The sequence below is a fragment of the Sinocyclocheilus anshuiensis genome, unplaced genomic scaffold (genome assembly GCF_001515605.1).
Source record: "Sinocyclocheilus anshuiensis isolate Anshui unplaced genomic scaffold, SAMN03320099.WGS_v1.1 scaffold250, whole genome shotgun sequence".
Lineage (NCBI taxonomy): Eukaryota > Metazoa > Chordata > Actinopteri > Cypriniformes > Cyprinidae > Sinocyclocheilus > Sinocyclocheilus anshuiensis.
This window is the reverse complement of record NW_015547652.1, coordinates 4,503-6,437: the sequence shown is the minus strand read 5'-3', so window position 1 is coordinate 6,437 and position 1,935 is coordinate 4,503. Positions and strand designations below refer to the sequence as shown.

Sequence of the window (1,935 nt, the reverse complement as noted above, 5' to 3'; positions counted from 1 at the left end):
GGGGCGTGTCTTGAGTCAATAACACGCAGGCGTTTCCCTGGAAACTTTTAGTTCCAAAAACCAATACAAAATTAAATATGCAAATCCCAGAACCCCAGTGTGAGTGATCATGATTGAGTGTATTTGGTTCAGAAGATTCTCTTTAATCGCATCTATTATGTACAGCAGGTGTCTCTCTCTCTCTCTCTCTCTCTCTCACACACACACACACACACACACACGCCTGAGCACACAGAGGAGGGGCTGCAAGGCATTATGGGATATCTGAGAGACAGCTGGTGTCTCATGAAGCGCGTGACGGAGGTGAGTCTTGTGTCCATGTGACCCCCGGCGGGTCATGTGACGTTGACCTCCATCAGGTGATGGTCAGCGGAGGGCAGCACTAACACCTGCTGGCCCTGTGTGCCGCTGAACACCTGTCCGGGGCCGAAAGCCTGGCGTTTGGGCATCGGGCCCCGCGGCTGCGCAGACTCTCCGCTGCCCAGAGACTGGACACTGCCTCGGCTGCGCAGACTCGCCGTCTCCGCCTGATCCTCCAGAGACAGACTGTCGTTCTCCAGACACGAGTCTGCGGAGCACAGAGAGTCATGACTCATATGAACCAGAACTGATTCACTCACACCAAGAAAACACTCTTCGTGACCAACTGCCAAATAAAGCAATAAGCCCCAAGAAGCCGTGGTTTACAGTGAATATATAACAGCTAAGCACGACGCGAAGCATCCATATACGTAGATAGGTTTCACAAAATAAAACAGAGCAAATAAAGTGTAATGATATTAATAAAAACAGTATTCTTCCACCAAACAATGTAGCTCCTCAGAAACAGTTGTGGTTGCTACAAAGTGGTTGCCGAGCAACACACAGAAGTAAACAAAGGTGTATGTTACTTTGTAGAGTAATTTACTAACAAAGTGGTTGCTGAGCAACACACAGAAGTAAACAAAGGTGTATGTTACTTTGTAGAGTAATTTACAACAGATTCAAACATGGCTCAGCCAATCAGAATCAAGCACCGGAACTCTCCCTTTTATAAACATGAAAGATTAACTTGAAGAAATTATGACAGAAAAAATAACATGCTTCTCAAATTAGTAAAAAAATGCATTATGTTAATGTTTTTATGGTATATCAGACAATCAAGAGTTTTCATTCATGTTTTAATTTAACCAGTAAGCTTCCGTTGTGCAGAACTGAGAAAAAAAAAGAAAATAATTTTAAAAATATACAAAATAAATAATTAAATTAGTGCTGCCAAACGATTAATCACGATTAATCGCATCCAAAATAAGTTTTTGTTTTTGTAATATATGTGTGTGTTCTGTGTATATTTATTACGTATATATAAATACACACACATGCATGTATATATTTCAGAAAAATGTTGTTTATATATTAAATATATTTATATATAATATAAGTTATATAAATATAGACATGTAAATACAAGTAAATATTTTCAAAATATATACTGTATGTGTGTGTATTTATATATATGTAATAAATATACACAGAACACACATATATTACGCAAACAAAAACTTTTATTTGGATGCGATTAATTGTTTGACAGCACTATATAAAAAAATTTAATTGCTTGTTTTCTTGTAAATAAAATGTTGTATTTTCATTTAATTATCTATTAAAAGATTGATTAAACTGTTCAAGTTTAATGAATTTTATAAATATGATCCATATTAAATCATAAAACAAAATCGAGCAGAACTGATTGTCCAAATGAACCAATTCAGTAAAATTAATCAGAATTGTGTGAAAGATTTTTTTTTCAAAGTTCTTCAATAAAAAACATTTTTTTGCAAGAAAAAGTAATTATGACAGAAAAAGTAAAACGTGCTTAAATTAATAACAACAATAAAATATATTAAAATATTATTTTTATTTAATATTTTAGAAAGTCTAAATATTTTCTTTCAC

The 1,935-nt window shown here is 35.3% G+C and overlaps 1 protein-coding gene across 1 annotated transcript in view; it reads right to left on the bottom strand.

Moving 5' to 3' along the window:
* Positions 1–122: 122 nt before the first annotated feature.
* LOC107702010 (trafficking protein particle complex subunit 10) overlaps positions 123–1,935 on the bottom strand; it is a gene marked incomplete at its 5' end in the record, with an annotated part of 6,197 nt that continues 4,384 nt past the window's right edge. Inside the window, one exon of the mRNA XM_016504188.1 lies at positions 123–568. Within this exon, the coding sequence (XP_016359674.1) occupies positions 336–568 (233 nt within the window). The remainder of the gene's footprint in view (positions 569–1,935) is intronic.